This window comes from Triturus cristatus, chromosome 11 (genome assembly GCF_964204655.1).
Source record: "Triturus cristatus chromosome 11, aTriCri1.1, whole genome shotgun sequence".
NCBI classification, from domain to species: Eukaryota; Metazoa; Chordata; class Amphibia; order Caudata; family Salamandridae; genus Triturus; species Triturus cristatus.
The window spans coordinates 204,303,450-204,323,417 of NC_140594.1; the positions used below are offsets into that span (position 1 = coordinate 204,303,450).

The window sequence follows — 19,968 nt, forward strand, 5'->3', positions numbered from 1 at the left end:
GCCACTCTACTCCACCCCATTCTAATCTACAGAACTCAATGCCACTCTTCTATACACTACTCTACACCACTCCGCTCTACGTCGCCCCACTTTATGCCAATCTACTCTATGCCACTCTACTCCACTCCTCACCGTGACACTCTACACCACCCCACTCTATACCATCCTACACTATGCCACTCTACTCTACACTGTTCCACTCTACGCCACTCTATTCTACACATCTCCACTCTACTCTAATCAATGCTACTACACTCTATACCAATCTACTCCATGCCAATCCACGCCACTTCACACTATGTCACTCTATGGCATTCCACACCACTCCACTCTAAGCCGGTCTACTCTATGACACTCAACTATGCAATACTCTACTCTACAACCCCACTCCAATCTACACTATGCCGCTTCACTTTATACCACTCCATTCTACGCCACTCAACTGTATGCCACTGAACTCTAGGCCATTCCATTCTACCTCACTCTGCACCACTCTATGCCACTCTGCTCTATGTCACTCCACTCTACACCATTCCACTCTATGCTCCTCTCCTCCACTCTATGCCACTCTACTCTACATGCTATACTCTATGTCACTCTAATCTACGCCACTCCACTCTATGCCACCCAACTCTACTCTACTACTCTATACCACCCTACTCTAGGGGATGGGTGGATTAGTCTGTATATATTATGTGTCTTTGCTAAAAGAATCGATTTACCGTACATCTATACATAAAGCTAGTATGTTCCTTAAAATATGTGTGAAATACCACAGACTCGTGGTTAGTTCGAGTAGCGCACGCAGTGGACACTCCACAAATCTAGTAGGTGCAGGACACGTGCTCTCTGGAGTCAAGCAGCGCCCGAGGATGTACTGTGACGCGTCACCCTTCCTGCACAGTGAGACACTAGCACTACTACAGGGAAAACATGAAATTCCATGGCAGGTGTCCCAGGTCTTGAAAAAGATGGTCGGGCTGGGACGTCTTACCATTTCCCTTTAAAAGTTTCTCCCGCTGCACAGTACCACAATGCCTGCCCTTTTGTATGTATGCCTGAAATTGAGGAAAACACAAAGCAGTACATATTTACAGGGGAAATCGGTGCTGGTCCCCCATGTCATTCTACGGTCAGGAGAGTAATTGTTATGTAAACATGCTTCAACACAGTTAAGAGCAAGACCCATAGACCTATAACATGCCCCTGTATTCCTGTCCTGCCACCACCCTCGCCTGTGTGACCACTGACAGTGCAGCAGCAGGGCGCACAAAGAGTTCTCCATTGAAAATTTGGGAAGTCTACGGCCGCTGAGAAGTGCACACGTCTGAGTACCATTAATGTATGTATACGCAGTGGCGTAGCTAGAGCTTCTGGCGCCCGGGGCTATCCCTCAGATTGCCGCCCATGGCCAGTAGCAAGGGGCGGGCGGAGCTGGGGAAAAAGGACGGCGAGCAGCGGGGGTGGATTGGCAGGGTTTAAGTTACGACACCACTCTCTACTCCACTGCAGGTGAAAGCAAAGGTCGGAGCTGAGTTTGCTGCGTGCGTCCACCCACTATTCTCAAGGTGAACGCCGTCCACCCTGCCAAGAAGTTGGGCCACACAGAAATATGCTGAACTTGTCCCTGTATCATGTTCAGACTCCTGGACAAGTTACACTCATTGTGAGATCCTCTGCTGGCTTCTTGTGAGGCATAAAATACCCCATTGATTGTACACCGCTCTATCTAATCTTTCTCTCCTCTTTGTATCAGGGATTCACTTTAATAATACAGCACAATGTTAACTTTGCACGCCACAAATAAACATTTGCTGAATGTCCTCAGGAATAAAGTAGCTTCCTTTTGGGACAGGGCCTTCTAATTTGCATTGGCTAGAGAATGACCTTCCCCTATTGTGCATAAAAAAAAACTTAAGACTTGTATGTAATCTGTATTGTATCATTTTGATCTATAATTCTCTATGATTTTCCTTGTTTTTATTACACTGTTTTTTCCTATTAAGTTGTTCTATAGTGCCAGGAATCCAAGGTATTCATGCTTGTATTAATAAACCATAGCAGCATAACATCAAATGTGAACTGAGCTCTCGGAGAGCGGCCAGCTGCTGTTTGCTCTCCCAATTCTCAGCTCGCAGTTTTGAACTGAGCACAAAGAGAACTGTGAACAGTTCACTGCTCACTGAGTGCTCAGTTCACAATTGCAATAAGCGTTTTGAAAGAGCTATTGGTTGTTCTCAGCTGAGGAAATCCTGAGGAGGTCATGAGGGAGAGCCCAAGAAGTGTCACTTGCATGATACTCCCACCTCAGAAACCTCCAATTCCCATCAAAGAGACATTACAAAGAAATATACTCTATTTTGAGAACGATAACATTTAGAAAGGGATTTGGAAAGAAAATAATGTGTATTAATGAGCCCTTGTAAGACTAAGGAGAGATAAAGGAGGGCCCTGAAGCAGGCCTGGCATATAAGTAACGATCGGGCGTGCAGTGGCCCACCCGAATGTATCCTTGGCCCACCCGAATAAAAATTCCTGTAACAGGGCCTGTTGGGAAGAAGCACTGTGCGGCAACATGCATGTCATGGGTTCAAATACCGGTAAGGTGGGCAAATCGTTTGAATCTGGGCAGAAGTAACTATCATTCAAGCGCCTTGGGACAATTTTCTGTTTGTGCGCGATATGACGACAGAACATTTGCGGTCATCCAAAAGGTGACTAAACATGGAGCCGAAAAACAATTTCATCCACACACTTTTGCAAACAATCCCCTCTAACCCAGGATAAAAGAGTATCGCGCGCCACAAGGAGAGGCCCTTGCGTATTCCCGCCATTCTACGTTCCACTCCATCCGTTCAGTGGAGAATGGTTTGATTTCTCACAAAAAGTACGCACCGTTATCGCCATTGGCTAAATCTGTGACTTGAGCAACACCTACAGGCTATGTTCAAATTATGACTACGACTGCCATGATTCCAAGCACAAGTTCAAGTGATATGGTCAAATGCTATGTGGCCACACTTCCAGCTTGTCTTGCCTTTTTGGCCACATTCTAGGAATTGTAGTTGCGTTTTAAACATTGAAAGTATGTGCCAAAAATATTATCTTAATAGCCAAAACTGGTTGGCGGTGTCGCACATGACAGGCACTAGTTGGTACATATACATTTGTACTCTTATAATTTAAAATTTATAACGCCGTACATAACAAGTGTTATTAGTGCACTAGTCAATAAGGAACTCGATTTATCGACCCAGAAGTAAATATAGTGTGGACCACGACGTGATTAATACTAATCAGCTGCTGATAATACAGACGAGCTGAGAATTGTAGCGCGCTGCAATGATGCATTTTACTCAGATAATGTGCAGATGGCCTGCATTCGTGCAAACATTGATCAGATCAAATGCTCTTTTGGACAAGTTTTGCTGTTTGCTTTTAAGGGAATGGCTCAAGGGGGTTGCTCGTGTCAATATTATGTCAACTGATGAACCAGGGTAAAAAGGGATAACAAATAAATTCCAAGATGCAACCTATGTTCATAAATCATTTTATGCGAAGGTTTTTCAGAAATAAAAACAGTACACAAAATAACAAAACAAAAACTGATTATAAAATAATAGGAAAGAAGGAGAGAAAATATATTGGTTACATTTCTTGTTACGCAAACAAGGCAAATCAGAGAAAATTCAGTATGCCCCACATGCAAAAACTTGTGCGTCCTATGGACTGCTATAACGCCTGGTTGCTCAAACGCTTGAACGCCATTGGCGACGAGGCAGTCACCCACTCTGCTGTTCACATACAGTGGAAGAGCTGCGCGCTCAACAGACATCCAATGAAAGCACTTCCTACCCAGTAACACTGTGGTTAAGGGAAAGGAAACAGACCGGACATCCGACCCGTGTGAAATGCAGACAGTGTCTGCAGCAGATCTGTATTTCCCGGCACGAGACTCCTCCACTCAGAAGAGAGCGCACGTGGTGGTGTGCGGCGTGCGCGATAGTGTGCATCACCGCTGCAGCGCGGGGCTGGCCAAAAATTATGCCCAGGGCCATCAATCTTGTAGCGAGCATCAAGCGCTACCAATGACCACATAAACAGTACGCCGGCGCCGCACCACCACCAAGTTAGGTGGAGGTGGTGCAGAATTTTGTGTGGTGCGGCATTTGGGTGCAAGCAGGTGAGCTTGTACTTACAGTTACACGTGTGGTGTACTGGCTGCTCAGCGACAGCACCAGTGCCACGCAGCTGCCGCTGGCCACCACGAAAATAGTGCTACGCCACTGATTTCACTGCGCCACTTCTACAACTTGACTGCATCACAATCCTTCCGCCTGCTTCAAGCAGGCCTAAGGACTGATGCAGGGCCTTTCACGTGGGACTCGCCCATGGTCAATGGCACATTGCTAGAGTTGCCTCAAGTTTCTGGCACACTCCAGCAATGCGTCATTACTGTGCCAACAGATACGTCAGGATTCCTGACGTATCTGTTGACTACCTGGGACATGGAGCTCCATACAGTAAATACGACGCATCCACTGTGTTGCAAGGAGGGCGCAATGAAAAGTGTTGCATCGCTGTTTTTAACCAGCGATGCCACACTTTTCATAAACGAGGCCCTAAATTATTATCAATGGTTGTTTACAAAATGTACCTAGAAACGCTGCCTTTGTCACAGCTTTCCCCAAAGGAGTGCTGAGGGGGAGCACACAATACCACGTCTAATTACATTCATGTGTGTTTACTTTTCAGCAGTTGTATTGGAGAGCATTTAACACATATTTACTGAAAGTAGCAGTGTCCCTTGCTCACTGTGCTTTAAAATGTGCCATTTCCAATATATTATTACAAACAGTTGTAAATATAGAATAATAACAGTTAAAAAATACTTCAAAATGTGCAACATTCTTTTAAATCTCACCATATTATGTCTTTCATTAAAAGATATTGTGAGGGATCGAAACCCATGCCCATCACCAAGACCCAAGTGTTGTTATTGGGGATCGTGCCCCCCCAAAACACCTACCTCCGGCTACGGGCTTTTTCTGCACCATCTTCCCCTCTGTCTGCACCATCTCTGCCTGCACCATCTCACCATTTGCATGCACCATCTCGCCCTCTGCCTGCACCATCTCGCCCTCTGCCTGCACCATATAACTCTGCCTGCGCCATCTCACCCTCTGCCTGCGCCATCTTACCCCCTGTCCGCACCATCTCTCTTTGCCTGCAGAAATCTCCCCCTCTGCCTGCACCATATAACTCTCTGACTGAACCATCTCACCCTCTGCCTGCATCATCTCATCGCACCCTCTGCCTGCACCATCTCCCCCTCTGCCTTCACCACCTCCCCTCTGCCTGCACCATCTCACTCTCTGCCTGCACCATCTCACTCTCTGCCTGCACCATCTCACTCTCTGCCTGCACCATCTCACTCTCTGCCTGCACCATCTCACTCTCTGCCTGCACCATCTCTCCCTCTGTCTGCACCATCTCTCCCTCTGTCTGCACCATCTCTCCCTCTGCCTGCACCATCTCACCCTCTGCCTGCACCATCTCTCCCTCTGCCTGCACCATCTCACCCTCTGCCTGCACCATCTCACCCTCTGCCTGCACCATCTCACCCTCTGCCTGCACCATCTCACCCTCTGCCTGCACCATCTCTCCCTCTGTCTGCGCCACATCACCCTCTGTCTGCGCCACATCACCCTCTGCCTGCACCATCTCCCCTTTGCTTGCACCATCTCCCCCTCTGCTGGCAGCATCTCCCGCTTGCCTGCGCTACATTACCCTCTGCCTGCATCATCTCACTCTTGGCCTGTACCATCTCTCCCTCTGCTGGCACCATCTCACCCTCTTCCTGCACCACGTCCCCCTTCCCTGCACCATCTCGCCCTCTGAGAGCACCATATAACTCTCTGACTGCACCATCTCTCCCTCTGTCTGCGCCACATCACCCTCTGTCTGCGCCACATCACCCTCTGTCTGCGCCACATCACCCTCTGTCTGCGCCACATCACCCTCTGTCTGCGCCACATCACCCTCTGCCTGCACCATCTCCCCTTTGCTTGCACCATATCCCCCTCTGCTGGCAGCATCTCCCGCTTGCCTGCGCTACATTACCCTCTGCCTGCATCATCTCACTCTTGGCCTGTACCATCTCTCCCTCTGCTGGCACCATCTCACCCTCTTCCTGCACCACGTCCCCCTTCCCTGCACCATCTCGCCCCCTGAGGGCACCGTGTCACCATCTGTCTGCACCAACCCCCCCTGTGCCTGCACCATCTCACCCTCTGCACATCTTCCCCTCTGTCTGCACCATTGAACCCTCGGTCTGCACCATCTCTCCCTCTGCCTGCACCATCTCACCCTCTGCACATCTAGCCTCTGCCTGCACCATTTTCCCCTCTGCCTGTCCTGTCTCGCCCTCTGCCTGCTGCACCATCTCACCCCCTGCACATCTCCCCCTCTGCGTGCACCATCTCCCCCTCTGCCTGCACCGCCTCCCCTTGTGTCTGCTTCTCTTGTAACCCTATTACCTTCTATCCACCCCCACCGATGCTTTCTGTCTCCCAGTTCACAGCTCTTCTCAATGTGACGGAAAATAAACTCTCGGGAAATGTGCTTTGAATTCGTGCACGCGATACTAAATGAAAAGTTTAAATAAACAGAGAAGACACACTCGCCCTCACCTTCACTCTGCCTTCGAACACACCGCAGGGACTGGGGAGGACTGGTCGGGCTGGGAGCAGGAAGAGTCTAAAACGAGGGGGTTTATGGAGAAGGGAAAGATAGGCATGTAGCTTTGCTTGCAGTAGACACCGCGGGGCTGGCCACAAATTGTTCCCAGGGCCGTCATTGGTAGCGCTTTACGCTCGCTACAAGATTGACGGCCCTAGGACCCACATAAACAGTAAGCCGGGCCCGGCGCCGCACCACCACTATGTTAGGTGGAGCAGCATTTTGTGTGGTGCGGCATTTGGGTGCAAGCAGGTGCGCTTGCACGTACAGTAACACGTGTGGTGTACTGGCTGTTCAGTGACAGCACCAGTGCCACGCAGCTGCCGCTGGCCGCCCCGAAAATAGTGCCGCCAGGGGCGGACCGCCCCCACCGCCCCCCCCTAGCTACGCCATTGTGTATACGCAGTGGTGATTCCTCCGCTAAGGCAGTGTAACTAAAGGAAATATAGAATGATAATAACTCAATGTTATTATCATTTTAGCAGCATTACAGCCTGGGCGGAGAACATGCAGTCCTCATCTGAGTGTCGAACCACTGTGCTCAGACCAATCACAATAATGCATTGCAGCGTTGTGATTGGCTCAGGGGAGCCTGGAAGCCTCGGTGCTTCCTGTTCTGGCAAAGGGAGAGACGAGGAGGAGAGACGTGGCAAGGAGGAGAGAAGTTGCGAAGAGATAAGTGGTATTTACTTTTTCTCCCCCCCCCTGTCTCACCACCCCACCACACCACCCACTCCTGCCCTGCCACCCCCGATCCGTGCAAGCAACCGCTGGCATACAGGGCTTTAAGTGGGCTGGGCCCCTTCGGGTATGAGACCCAATAGTATTTAAAATGGGAATTGAAATGGTTCCCTATTAGGCCCTGTATTTGTGCCCTTAACTTTAGTGGCAAAAACACTAATCACGTTCTGAACAATGAATGCAATAAAAGTTACAGTAATCCACATCACGTTTAGTCCCATTTTATATTTCAGATGTTTTAATTAATCTTGCATTCCCCAAGAGTGTTAGCTATTTAGAGGATGTTGTGTTTCACACAATGTAGTTTTTTGTGTTTAAGTCACACCCCTGATTACACAAGCCAATCCCCTTTTAGATCCCCCCACACACACTTTTTTCAGCCTGGTTAAAGCCCTATGTGCACATCCTTGTGAAGTGCCCCCAAATCACGGAGGGGCATATTTATGAGAGACTTGCATAGTGTTTGCACCATGCAATGTGGTACATGCACGACGCAAACCTCTAAGTCTGATTTTTTTAATCCAGGCAAAGCCACTTTGTGTGGCTCTGAGTGGCTTCATCAATCTAGAGTGACGCAGAGCAGTGCAAATCGCTAAGTTGCGTTACTCTACCCTGGAAATGCGTTCCATGGGCATTGCACGGGTATTCCCATGCAACTCCCATGGATTTTGACACATTCCCAGATTTACAAGAACTTGTAAACCTGGTAATGTGCCAAAATCTTAGGCCTTCTCAGGGGAGGTGTAATGAGGAGAAATATCTCTATTTCTTCTTGTTTGTTCCTCTTTCAATATGTGCTGCATTCTGCAGCACACATAGAAAGATGAATATGCCTCCCAGCATTGGTTTTGTGCAGGAAGGTGCCCCTTACTCCACCAAAACAATTCTGCATGCAACATAGGCACCCTATCCTCATGGTGCAAGGGTGCCTGCGTTGGCGCCAGGCAGCCAAAAGGGTACCAGTGCATGAGAAAGGACAGGAATGCACTGTACTGCCTTAAATACAGTACATTCCTGCCCTTTACCTGGGACGCAGTGCAGCACAGTGACGTGCTGCGCTGCATGACTTCTTCATAAATGAGCCCCAGGCTTCGCTCTGCGGCTCACACCTGGGTCCCCCTATCACCTACAAGAAGTGAAAGCTGCCCAGTCCAGCACTGCCAGTACGTGTCTATGGAGAGCTACTGACATTTACTTGAGACTCTCAAATCGCTGCTTACATGTAATGCATGGTGGCTTGTTATCCCCATTCTTATGTACTCAGCCTAATTTGATTTGACTCTGTTCTCATTATGTGACCCTTATTTACTGACCTCATCTCCTATCTGTTCTGATCTCCTCATGTCCAGGGCGTAAGCGCAAAGGGTCTCTCCATCCATCAGGGGGCACCATTCAGCCCCAGGTTTATAAATATATGTGAAATATGGGAGACTCAGGCGTCCCTGACTACATTCTGAAGGGAGGCCCTATCATTTCACGTTACGCCACTGCTTACATATCACGTGTTGGCTTATTTACCCATGAATATACTCTTTACTTTTCAAATGCTTACTGCTATGTGCAGAATATTTAAACTATGGATTGCTTCACTCCCCATCCACTTCCTATTTCTGTGCATAATTCCTACACTTCTTACTAGGCAGATCTCTGGTGACCCCCTTCAATACTAGTCACGCGGTCTCTTATTTGTACAATTATAGCATAGCCTGACTACACTCTTCTGCAGAGGTGAAGCCTTCCTCCCTTGCCTTAACCCATTATACTCTTTTTTATGCATTGGTTTCTGTCACTTAACTTACGTACCTTTAGTGCATAGACTCTGTCTGCAAATGCACATTGTATTTATGTATATTTGGCTCATCTTCCACCAATCCAATTGGCAGCCCACTTCCTACGTCCCACTATAGCCCCAGCTCATCTTAAGTAGCTTTTGTCCGAGCACTACATCCCCAACTTGCAACTAGTGACTCAGCTTCTCTGAGCTCAAGGTAGCTTAGGAAATGTAAGGTACTCCATCACCTCCCCAGTCTCTCCCCTCATCCCCCCTCCCACAATACATTATTCTCTATGATCTGTGTTATGTAACCATGCACTGATTGACCGTGAAACTTAGTGCTTAAATTGCACTGCCCCCTGAAACCACCTGGGTCCCATGCCAATAAAGACGATCAAATAAATAAATATCTGATATATAACCCGGGATATTACCATAATGGTAGGATCTTTCTACTTTCTACTCCTCTACCAAGATTCCCCAACTCTTTACTTTCATTTTAGCAAACCACACTCACTTGGCTTTAGTGTGTCTATGTGATAGTCTTACATTGGTGTCTATGAATCCTTTTGGTAGCCCTCCTATGAACTTGTTAGTCACCACTCTATGATCTCCTGTAGAAAAGTGAACTCAAAGCTAGTAAACGTATACATCATCCAGTGGATCTTTTTTATTGTAGTGTCTAGAAATACAGAAAAATACAGTCTATTTTTATAAATTGGAGTAGGATTTTTTTAGCGCCTTGTCGATTTCTTCTTCAATTAATTTGGTGCTGTTCAAATGCTTTATACTTGTTCCTTTGCAAAAACCTTATTGCTCAGAGCCATAGCTACCAAGAGTTGAGCTGAAGGATTGACAAAAGACACCTAGGGGTCCTAAAGGGGTTGGTAAGTGTATTACACGATGAGTTCACACAACCACACCATTTATTACACCCCTTACAGCTGGGCACCACAGACATAAATGTCAAAGCTGATTTTAGGTCTTGCCTGCTTGATACCTGTTGTTTGTCTTTTGCAAGATATACTATCAGCTTACAGTCGGCTTAGAAGACGCCTATTTGTTACCAATGGTTGGCTTCATTGCCACTCCCATTGCTTGTTTCTTATTTGTTAGCTTATGTGGACTTTCCTTCCTCTTATTGTGTTTTTCCTACCCTGGAGCATGGACACATTGCTTGTGTCCTTCCACTACTTATTTTCCAGACGCTACTTTTTATTTTTATGTAAGCATTCCACAAGAGTGCATGGGATTTCCAGCTGTCTGCCTAGTGTACTTCTCTTCTCCCCTCTGCGCTCATTGCTGTGCTCTCTCTCTCTTTCCCAGGTGCTTCTCGCTTCCACCTCACATTGTTCTCTTGCCTGTTTACTTCTCCCTGCTGCTCTCTCCCCGTTAGCTTGCTTCCCTTCCCTCACCCTCCATGTTGCTTCACCTGCACCAGTGTTCCTAGCCCCGCCCTCTTGTTGCTTCTCCCACCTATCTCCTTCCTGATTCTTCCTGCTCACCCTCCATATTGCTTTTGTCCCTCCTGCTCCAGGTTGCTGTCCTTCGAATGCTTCTATTTTTGTATTTGACTCACAGAGAAGCTAAGAATGTGTCGAGCTGCTCAGCAGGGAGCAAATAACCTGCATAACTTTTGGATCAACTTTGTTGGAAACGAATTACTGCAGCTCCGCTTCTAAAGGGACACAGCGGCACCAAGAGACCTGGGGTCTGCAATCGTGGCCTGGGGCGTCACTGCGGAGGAGGTCAGGCTCTTGGCTTTCTTTCACTGAGTGCACATCAGTTGTGCTCCTGCCCTGCCAGAGATGCTGCAAACTGAGTACCAAAGAAGAGCAAAAACGCTGCTCTTTGTTTCTGCTGTGCAAGTTATAGACTTGACTCTACAATTGTCCAACATCACAATTATTAATTCTGGCCTATGAGACAGCTTTTAGCAGCCTGTAGGAAAAGCCTATTGTGGACCACAGTCCTTTAAGTGGGATGAGAAAGGTAGGGGGCATCTCTAAAACTGGTGTTGCCTAAGTAGTTAAGGGCATGACTCACAACATGTGAACTACAATCCTGTGCTTTACACAGCATGCTGCTTGACAGGCATTTAGGTGTCCGTGAGTTTTCTGACATTTCTTTCAGACATATCACACAAACATATGCATAAAACAAACCAGACCCTTTGGCTTTGTTAGTTATTGTTAGCAGTTTGATACGAATTAGTAGCAACAGTGATTTTTTTTAGAGCTCCTAATTACAAATGATACTTATTTGGCCATCACTGTGCGCATTGGGTAGAGGCCAAGGGTTGGACGAACATGTAATCTGACCACTGCTATGGTCCAGTGACTCACACTACTGTCATCCTCAGCTCCAGAGCTCTCAATCATGGCTCATTATGAACAATTACCCCAGCCAGATCTTACCTGGACACCTTAATGCAACGCATCTGACATGCCACTTGCAAGCACTGGAAAATCCAATTGCTCAGCCTTTTCAAGCGCAGGCCTCTTGGCTTTCCCAGTACTTAGTGCGGTCAGTTTCAATTCTGATACAAAACTGCACCAAAGCAAAAGGAGTTTACAAACATTAACAAGTCCTTACCTACGTAAAATATGCAAAGTATACACAGTAACATACTTCTAAAACAATTGGCAAAGCCAATTGGCCCCAAAGGTGTTATCTTTTGTTTTTATCCTACGAGACAACAACCAACACTCAACACGTCACTCAAATCTCCAGGTCGCTGTCTCACACAAGTGCTCAAAAATCTTCCCCATGAAGAAAAGGTCTCCAGCTCGAAATGCATGGGAACCCGCAATTGTGAATCAAAGTAATTGCTGAAAGCACTTATGTAACATATGATTCAAACCTGCAACGAAAATTACATTGCACATGGATTGTGAAAACAATGGAAGTGTGAGCAAAAACTGATGACACGCTCACTTTTGCAGGATCAGTACAGAATATAAAGAACAGCTAGGAAATGTATCTCTGTGGTGCCCAGCCTTTTGGCTTACCAACTTTGGGGGAACTTTTTTTCAGGGGTTTGTAATGTATGCTACCTAAGAGTGTGTGGGAGGAGCAACGTTCCAACCACTGAGAAATATTCTCAAACAATCTACTAAAACTTGGAGTGTTTGATTGAGGAGAGAAGTTTTAGGTAGTCGGTCTGATGCTATGTGTTAAAAGGACCCCTGAACTGCTCACGATGCTCCAAATGAGGTAGAATTGTACACATAGTGCACTAAATCTGCAGTAATTCTGTTCTGTTCTGAGCCTCTTTAACCCCATGGTTCCTGTCCGGTGCTCCATTAGTGAAAAAAATAAGCAGAGATACCCAAATTATTTTTTTTCGGTGCCCACCACTGGTGGTGCTGAATGCCATGCTGCACACCAAGCATTACTACTTTTGATTCCACTCCCTTTACTTCACTTTGGAAGGTTCAGTTTTATCCCAAATGTATTTCTTTGTCAATGTTTGTCTGTCTTTCTCCTCCTTGTTTTTTCTTCTTTTATTCTTTCTCTCTCTTGCCCAGGGCCAAAGTCTGATGAAACAAAACAAGTACCCCAATAATGAGGCGGCCCACCTGCACCCACCATTAGAAATGAATCAGGGGCTATACCATCGCATGTACGACTCCTTGGGCTCATTGAGAGCTTGTTGGCATTAGTAGGCATGGGAAAACCAGTGACACTGCAGCAAATTATTGAATAACTACAAAGAAGTAAAGCTATGTAGATCAAGCCTTACCTTTTTTGACTGGTGTCTGCGTAGGTTCCACCTTCCCTTTCAAACTGCTTTGTCTTTCGAACGATCTCTTCACGTCTGCGACTGTAGGCGATTTCTCCTCCTCTCCATTCTTCTTACTGCCATCCTTCTCATCTTGGACAGGGAACACCTCCTCTGATTCCTCTGCCCTCTTTTTAGAAGTATCCTGCAGCTCAACTTCACGTGGGCTTCGACTCAACTCAGAAACATAAATCCGGCATGTTTGTGAGGTCTCCAACTTCTCTGAGGTCTTGCCAGAGACGCCTACAGTCATGTCTGGGACGCCTTGGGGGGCTTTGGGTAGGGCTGCTGAACTCCTGAAATGGCGCATCACTGTTTCGGTGTAGGATTGAGTGACTTGTCCTGTCATCAGCATTTGTTCATCAACATCTTCGATTCCCTCTTGAGAAAAGGTTGCGCAGTTTGACTCCGCAAGGGCATTTGACTCGTTCACGTGTTCTTCAGTTTGTATAGACGCAGTTACTTCAGTTGCACATTTGGAAACTTGATGAAAGTTGCCTGACTGGTTCATGCTCTCACTTCTTTGCTCCAGGGCAGGTTGTTTGCTGTTTTCTGTATGTTGATTCTCATGCTGTTTGTCTTGTGCATGCTCTTCTCCACTGCCAGCTTCACCAACTTCGTCTCCTCCAAGGTGCATGGTGCTGTGGAAGCTGTGCTTGCTGAATGCAGTCTGTAGGTTCATGGTTAGTTTGCTGGCTTGTCTGCTTTCCACACTGCTCTCCGAGTCAGAGCGGCTTATTTGCCTTGTTATGGCTCCCTCCAGATGTGTTATCACGGTGTCTAGGCCTGCTTGATCGCCTTGTTTTTCCTTCTCTTCCTGATAGCCTCCCTCCAGTTGACCTTGCCGGCTGTACTCCGTGACTGGGCCGCCTGGAGCTATGTCTGAGGAATAGTTGACCTTAGGCTGTGAAGATTGTTGTTGTGTATCGCTTTCTGGATCTGATGCGTTAAATCCACTCTCCTCAATTCTGTAAATGATAGGGTGCACCTTTCGGCTTCTTGTGTCCTCCTGCGAACGTTGACTTCCAAGTTTGACCCGTAGGACCCTAACAGGGGCCACTGGTTCCAGGCATTCATCGAGTGTGTCCTCAAGGCCCAGGGAATCTCCTTGAGACCCTACTGCAGCTGCCATCTCACTCAGACCTTTGTCTTCCTGTGTTGGGCTCATGTCTAAGCTTTGTGTCAATGCATGCACATTGTAGCCATCCTCACTCACATCATTTATTCCTCTTTCCAGTTCCAGTTCCTCCAGCCCAGCCTGCCTCCTGTGCCATAAAATATATTCTTCATGCTTCCTCCGTGCTCTTTTCAAGCCCTCTGGATTACCTCTTCCTTTGAGTTTACCTTTCTTGTCTGACAAACATTCCAAGTTCTCGGTTGCAGTCACTTCACTTCCTCGCCAATCCATACTTAGGCATCGGATGGGCTGCTCTGAAGCTGAACTGTCAGTAGTTCCGGCACTGGACGCCGCAGCCAACTGCAAATAGTTTATTTTCTCTACCCACGAGTCAGGGAAGCTCTAAGAAGTGTCGAGGCATGATCAGTCAGTTGGCCGGGTATCTCGCAGCTGCTGGTTATCCGAAGCTCATTCCTTATCAGTCCATGCAGTCATTTGCAGGTGGGCGGGTCTGCCGTTCGCTGTCGGACAGCGCTTCGACCCCCGGTGCCCATGAGTCCAGTGCCCCCCTGCCGTTACCCGGGCTGGCTCTGCCGCTTTCCGTAGTTGGTAAGGTTTTGTCTCCTGGGATCAGCCGCGCGGTGCCACCTCCCCCCGGGCTTCACGAGTGCCTTGTAAACCTTTCATTAGTTGGCTGGTTGTCAGCACAAGCAGAAGAGGGTGGCAGCCGTATTGGCATTGACCGGGGAAGTTGCCGGTTGCAAGCCCTGCGCCGCTGCGCGTGAGTGACGCTCTGCGCGTGGAGCCCGCCGCAGAGCCGGCCACGCAGAGCGACGAGACGTCGCCCTCTCGGTAGTGTGCAGGAATACGCTGCTCTCTCATCCATTACAGAGTCATGGAAATATTTAAGAGATAAACAATGTGAAGCACCAGGCACAGAAATACATTTTCGGGAAGACAAGCAGTACCAGGGATCGTGCTAAAATACAGGCACGTTTGGAAAAACATCAGAACAAGAATCCTCGTGCTCTCCTCGAGGCATCCTCTAAATAACCTTTCCAAAGGGACGAGATAAAACAACCCTCAAGACAGGGCACAGTGTAATGAGTGCGCTCTGCATTTACTCCTGCATTGCTATATTGGCAACATTACAGTTGAACCAATCAATGCCAGCTACCACCTTTCACCTCTATTCAAAAGTCCATCGCCTGACCTGCCCCAAAATCAGAGCTGATGCATCGCCGGGGCAGTAGAGTGCACTCTATACAACAATATTCAGGGGCTCATTTGCAAGAGGCCTGCGCCGCCGGAGCCACTTTTTTTGAGGCTCTGGTGCCCAGGCCTCTCAATTATATCTATGAGGCGTCGTAATGACACCCTGCATGGCTATGCATGGCCTCTTAGATATGGAGTAAAGGAGTTCCGGTGGAAAGAGAGCGTTGCCTTACTCTGCTTTATGGAGACGTTCCATCAGGGACGGCTCCTGCGTAATGGCGGAGGAGCATCGCCCCACAGCCCGTGCCAGCAGACGATACATAAAATGATAATAACACAATGTTATTTTCATTGTATTTATGCTGTCTGTATGAGCCCTGCAATAGGTACGGGCCCTGCCGGGAATATTAAGGAGGAGGAATAGAGTGTACTTATAAGTGTGCATATGTGTTTGGCCGACCGTCCTAAGCCGGCCAAACACATGCCCACTTATGTTTCTCCAACACGGCTGTGTTACACGGCCGGGTTGGAGAAAAGGTACAGGCTCTAACGCACCACCTGAGCGGCAAACAAGGCCGCTCAGACTTATCCTGGCGCTGCGCTCATGTGAGAGCAGAGTGTGGATTGGGTGTGGAGCCTGTGCCCAGAGGGCCCATCGACTTCCGGCCAACGAGAGAAGCAGTGATGCAGGCGGGATCAGAGCAGCAGGTGTTTTTTTTAAAATTTTATTTTATTCCCACCCAACATGCCATGCTCTCTACCCACGGCCACCCTACCTCTTTATGTAAGCAACACCCATGGTTTTTAACACTACTCCATATTTACAAAATCACCTAAACCTGGGGCAGCGCCAAGACCTTATGCCTCCCAAGAGCTGGCACAATGAGGAGAAATGTTTTCATTTCTCCTCGTTTTTGCCTCTTTCCATGTTTGCTGCTGCAGCACGCATAGAATGAGAAAAACACTTCCATGCACAACAGCAATCCTGAAAACAAAGCGAACACCTTTGCACCATGGTGCAATGGGGCCTACGTTGCCTGCAAATTGTGCGCTGGCGCTGACTGCACCTTATCGTGTAATACAGTGCATTCCTGCCCTTTCAAATTGGTGTAGGCCAGCCCAGCAAAAAGTCTTGCGGCACTGCCCTATGCCAATTCTTTGTAAATGAGGCCCTCGGTTTATAAAAGGAGCAAGAGGTAAGTTTGCCTCGTATAAAAGTGTATTGGAAAAATCAAAGAAATACACTTTGACCTTCGCTAGCCAAGTTGAATCATCGGGAGTTGAAAGTTAAAAGGCGAATTTTGCCAAAGAGAAACACAATTCCCATCTGTATTTCTGGGATTCATCAAACCACTGGTTTTAAACATCCCCACAAAGTATACATGACTATCAGAAAAGTACAACAATTACAGAACCACCCTCGATGAAGACCCATAGTCTTTTCAGAATACATTACTGAACAGGACACCCATCCACACACCACTATATATGTATTAGTGCTTTAACATGCCCACTTCTAGCCAAAAAACAACTACAACACACACAAAACTCCAAAAACACAATGAGCAAGGTGCATGGGCACACAGAAGAACACCCTGCATTGAAAACAGTTTTGCCTCAACTGTGCCCCGCTATCAGCAATGGCATAACATGAACACTGTCCCAATCTACTATCTGCCTGCGTGGCGTGGGGCCAAACCTCAACACAGTGCCCTCAGGATGCCTCTTCTATTCTGGAAAGCTGTGATAATCAGCCCCTGTTTCCTAGTATTAAAAAATGAAGTTCAGGGAAAGAGAAAATCTGGCTTCTGGTTCAAAGTAGTGGTCTGACCATACAAACTGCCTCGTTATTATTGAAGGCGGTAGGATTGCTTGCAATTAAAAATCTATAAATGTATGTTATTGGGGGAGAATAGGACCCTGGAAAGTGTGGGGCCTGGGACGTAATGCCCTCTCTGCCCCTAGTGATCTTGTACATCAGACTGAACGCATCCTCTAAATAACCTTTCCAAAGGGACAAGATAAAATGTCCCTCAAGACAGGGCACAGTGTAATGACTGTGCTCTGCATTTACTCCAGCATTGCTTTATTGGCCACATTACAGTTGTACCAACCAATGCCAGCTATCACCTTTCGTCTCTATTCAAAAGTCCATCGCCTGACCTGCCCCAAAATCAGAGCTGATGCATTTGCCGGGGCAGTAGAGTGCACTCTATACAACAATATTCAGGGGCTCATTTCAAGAGGCCCGCGCCGCCAGAGCGCCACTGTTTTTGAGGCTCTGGTGCCGCAGGCCTCTCCATTATATCTATGAGATGACGCATAGCCACCCTGCGTGGCTTTGCATGGCCTCATAGATATGGAGGAAGGCATGACAGCGCAAAGCGATGCATTGCCCTACTCTGCATCAAGGAGACGTTCCATGGGTGTTGCGGCGGGTGTTCCCACGCAACACCCATGGTTGTTGGCACTGCCCCAGATTTAAAAAATCACCTAAACCTGGGGCAGTGCCAAAACTGTACGCCGTCCCCCTGAGCAGGCGTAACGAGGAGTAATGTTTTAATTCCTCCTCGTTTTTGCCTCTTTCCATGTGTGCTGCATTCTACCTTTGTGACATAACACCTAGTAGCGGCCTGCACACGTGCTCTAGAAGCAGGGGCATACTGTAATGAGATTTGGGGGGCGTGAACCTCAAATTTCCAAACCAAAAAAGCAGTGAACTGCAGGGTGGAGGAGTGAGATGATCAAGGATCGGGATTGCCAGTTTCCACGAGGAACAGGGTCAATTATGATTTGTATTAGGTGGGCCTCTATCTAGAGTAACACAGTGGGTGAACAACAATGAATTAGAATGCAACCCTGAGCGATTGCCACTGGTTATACTAATTGCGAGCATTTATCCCATCAGCCTATCACCTTTTGGGTGTTTGATTGCCAATTATATGCATGGAAAACTGAGACTGGCACAGCTTTCCAACACTACTACTGCCCATTTTTGTGAATTCCAAAAACTAGTATGTTTGCACCCGTTCAAGAAGTAGTTCTATAGGTGCAGAGTTACTGTTTTTTGGTATACGAGTATATATTTTAAAGTTTCCACTCCAAAAAATTAACAAGTTGAAAGTTCTTAGTGACAAGAAAACTGACACAGACATAGCAGACTTGACTCAGGGCCCACAGACCCAACCATCAAGCCATGAATGCATTTTGGGGGTTTCACACCTCAAACAAGTCCCTGAAGCTATGCCCCGGCTTGTCCCACCTGAGCCTGGTAGTTCACCCTGGCAATTCACAACTATGGTCACATACCATACAACGGCCCGGAGTCCCTGCACTAGGATCACTTCTTTTAAATGCATGATAACTGCATGCACTCTTCTATGTCTCTACTACGAGAAGCCTACATTGAGTTTTCAAATTGGTGCATGAATGCATGGTTCCATTTTTCCATCCTTGTCTTTTACAAATAATTTTATCAAGTGGCTGATGGCTCCATGTACTAAGCCTGAGTTGCAAATAGAGATGGGACAAAAGCAAATTAATAGGGTAATCCAGAGCCGAGCCAAGGGTCTCAGTTGGTTCTAAAAGTCCACGCACGACCTAAGCCATGCAAATGTTTGGCATGTATAACGTGCAGCAAACATAATATAAAAATATGATACAGTCTTTTTAAAATTCAAAACGTGTATTTCTTTAACATGACCTTAAGGACATTAATGGCTTGCCCCCCCTAATGTAAATGCCATTAATGAACTAAGATGCATGTCAGTAGTTATGTACACTCTAAACATCAACTAGATTGTTATTATAGACGGAGGAACCTTATAGTTTATTAAATCAAACATAAGAGGTGCATGTACAGTTTACATCTTGAACTCAAGTACTTAAAAGCGCTGTCATATGTTATAATAAAGCAAAAGGAGGCTCTGTGAAATAAAGTGTTTCCCTAGAATCACACAATTTGGAAAAGCAGGGAAGCTGGTATTCATTCCGTGTTCTGGTAGTAAAACTCTCAAATTCGTTTTTCACTACCGTGAGGCCTACCACTCCCATAGGATAAGATTGGGTTACCTCATTACATTTAATACGCAATGTTTTTTTTTTTAAGAGAACGTATGAATGTCACGTTTGGTGTCTAAGGAATTGTAATTTAAAGTCCTCTTCAATGGAACTCTTCAACATCATCCAGCAGTTCACCAAACCTCCCAGCAAAGCCAGTGACATCACACCATCCCAAAACCTCTGCAGCAAACCCTGCTCCTACTTTCATCTAAAGATCAAGGCCCTCTACGAGAATTTCAATGAACAGACTCCAGAAACCACCCTCCCCTCCAGCAACGACAGCCAGCCCACCATCACCACCTGGACACCAGTCACCACCGAAGACACCACCACGACCATGAAAAACACCCACTCAGGAGCCCCCACGGACCCCTGCCCGCCGCACATCTTCCACAGAGCCACCACTGCCATCGTGCCCGAACTCCGTCGCACCATCAATGCCACCTTCAAAGCCGGCATCTTCCCCGACGACTGGAAGCGGGCTGAGGTGAAGCCCCTCCTCAAGAAACCCTCAGCCGACCCGACAGACCTAAA

General features: G+C 47.2%; 1 protein-coding gene across 1 annotated transcript in view; it reads right to left on the reverse strand.

The window, feature by feature from the left end:
• CORO1C (coronin 1C) overlaps positions 1-14,952 on the reverse strand; it is a 603,513-nt gene extending 588,561 nt beyond the window's left edge. The window contains exon 1 of the mRNA XM_085634725.1: positions 13,002-14,952. Coding sequence (XP_085490851.1) covers positions 13,002-14,448 — 1,447 coding nt within the window. The 5' untranslated portion in view covers positions 14,449-14,952. The remainder of the gene's footprint in view (positions 1-13,001) is intronic.
• Between the last annotated feature and the right edge of the window lie 5,016 nt (positions 14,953-19,968).